The 2,015-nt window shown below is 30.0% G+C and overlaps 1 protein-coding gene across 1 annotated transcript; it reads left to right on the forward strand.

Moving 5' to 3' along the window:
- Positions 1-313: 313 nt before the first annotated feature.
- LOC128180462 (uncharacterized) lies at positions 314-1,744 on the forward strand (the record flags this gene model as incomplete). Its single annotated transcript, XM_052848587.1, has 2 exons — positions 314-728; positions 1,115-1,744. Coding segments are annotated over 2 exons (993 nt in total), but the record flags the coding sequence as incomplete, so codon positions are not given.
- Between the last annotated feature and the right edge of the window lie 271 nt (positions 1,745-2,015).

Genomic DNA, 2,015 nt, shown 5'->3' on the forward strand with positions numbered 1-2,015 from the left:
AGACAATCAAAATTCTTAGTAATTAAGTGTAAATAGTTTGCCATATAGAACTGAACAACAAAATTAATTAGAAACATGTTAAAGATATTGCAATTTAACTAGTTTTCAACAATCCTTTTAAAAAAACAATAAACAAAACAAGACTTCTTTAAAGTGTATACCTGAACATTTTTTTAGGGAATGGAGTAATTTTCACTAAACGTTTGTTAAATTTATTTCATACATGTAGATACTTAAAATGAAATCAAAAATATAAACTTAATCAAATAAAAGATTGGTGCTAGTTATCACGTGTATTTACTATTAAATTTAAACTAAAACTGTACTTTATTCAACTGTTCCTTCCATAAAGATAGAACATATATTTGGAACAAAAACGTTGCAATTATTCAATTCTTTTAGCTTAGATTTTCACATAGACGAAGAGGACATTCACAATAGATTATTGGCGGATCTCATAACAGGGTATTTTGGTAAAAATGATAAAGAGAAAGGAAATTATGTCAGATGGAAGCTGCACTTTAGGAAATACTGCCCGCTACCAACTCAACAAGGATGTAGTGTCATGGAAAACTTCGACTATTTGGAACGAATTGGATTACTTGCTGCTGGAAAATACGACATTCTCGAAAACATTTTTCGTTTTGTTGATGAAAGGGCTTTACGCAACATCAAACATGCATCTCAAATGATCAATGCAATTAAATCGACATCTATTGACGCTCGAGGTATATGCCTATATATTACAATCTTATCATTTCTCTTTGATGTGTACTATGCACGTATCGAAAATATTTTTATGCAAATTTTCAGCAATATTACTATGTTAATTTAAGACTTTTGAATTTTCCAGAACCGGCCCCTCCCCTTAGATCCGTGCATGTTACACAAATATTGTTATAAATGAATATACGAATGGCAGGAAGTGAATTGTAGAAGTGTTTTATTAAGACGGGGACAGTTTACGTTTTCAAAGCCCGTGTCTCATTTTTTTCATATATTTTTGAATAACTTTGTTTAATTAAATTATCATCTTTTAAAAAATGTACCTACAACATACTTAATCATAGTATAAACATGTCATAGTCGTCAATTGTTGAAATGTATTTTGCAGCAAATGGATACCAATTCTTTGCTGAAATAAAAATAAAGATGTCAAAACGATGTCCAGCTATTGAAGAGCAACTGACATATATTCTCAACGACTTTGTTAGTGGGCTGGAGGATGCTTTTTCACCTCGATTTCAGTTTCCACCATTTTACTTTACTCACCAATCTCTTATATGTCCAATAGAAACTAGTCTTATGATTATGAAAGGAAAAGAACGACCTGATAAGTTCCCTCACATTTGGAGAACTACAAATATCGCTCTTAAAACTTTAACACATTTTATTTCAAATTACAACAAGGATGCCTCTAGATCGTCAAAGATCATTGTTCAGACTTTGTTGAAGTTTTTGTCCAACTTAAAACAGAAGTACAATGTAAAGAGGTGGCAATTTCTTTGGAAAGAATTTATTGTCATATCCTTAAAATTCGAAAGTCCGTTTGATTTAAAAGCTTTTTTGCGTTGTTCGTATTTGTTGAGAGATGACACCAAGGACACATTTCACCTTATATTTGAACATGTAAACGACATTCGACTCGCCGTTCCATATATTGAGATAAAAAACGCATCTATTCAATTTTAATGACAACAAATTATAGAATTATTAACGTTTAGAAATAAAAATTACAGATATACATTGCAACTTTTGATATTTTTTCTTTAAATTAGCAAGTCTGAGAGATAAACACGTTTAATTTCTTTAAGATTAATTCGTTTGGAAAGTCACAAAATATTGCTTAATACATTATTTCATAGTATGCAACAAGTTTAGTGAAATACTTGTACATAACAAAGAGCCTATGTATGCACAGAATATATATCGATGGTTATTTTGATAAGAGAAATCCATAGTGTTTAATAATATGAAGAAGAAAAATAAAATGGCCTCATAACATTACAAAACAT

This window comes from Crassostrea angulata, chromosome 4 (assembly GCF_025612915.1).
Source record: "Crassostrea angulata isolate pt1a10 chromosome 4, ASM2561291v2, whole genome shotgun sequence".
Classification (NCBI taxonomy): Eukaryota; Metazoa; Mollusca; class Bivalvia; order Ostreida; family Ostreidae; genus Magallana; species Magallana angulata.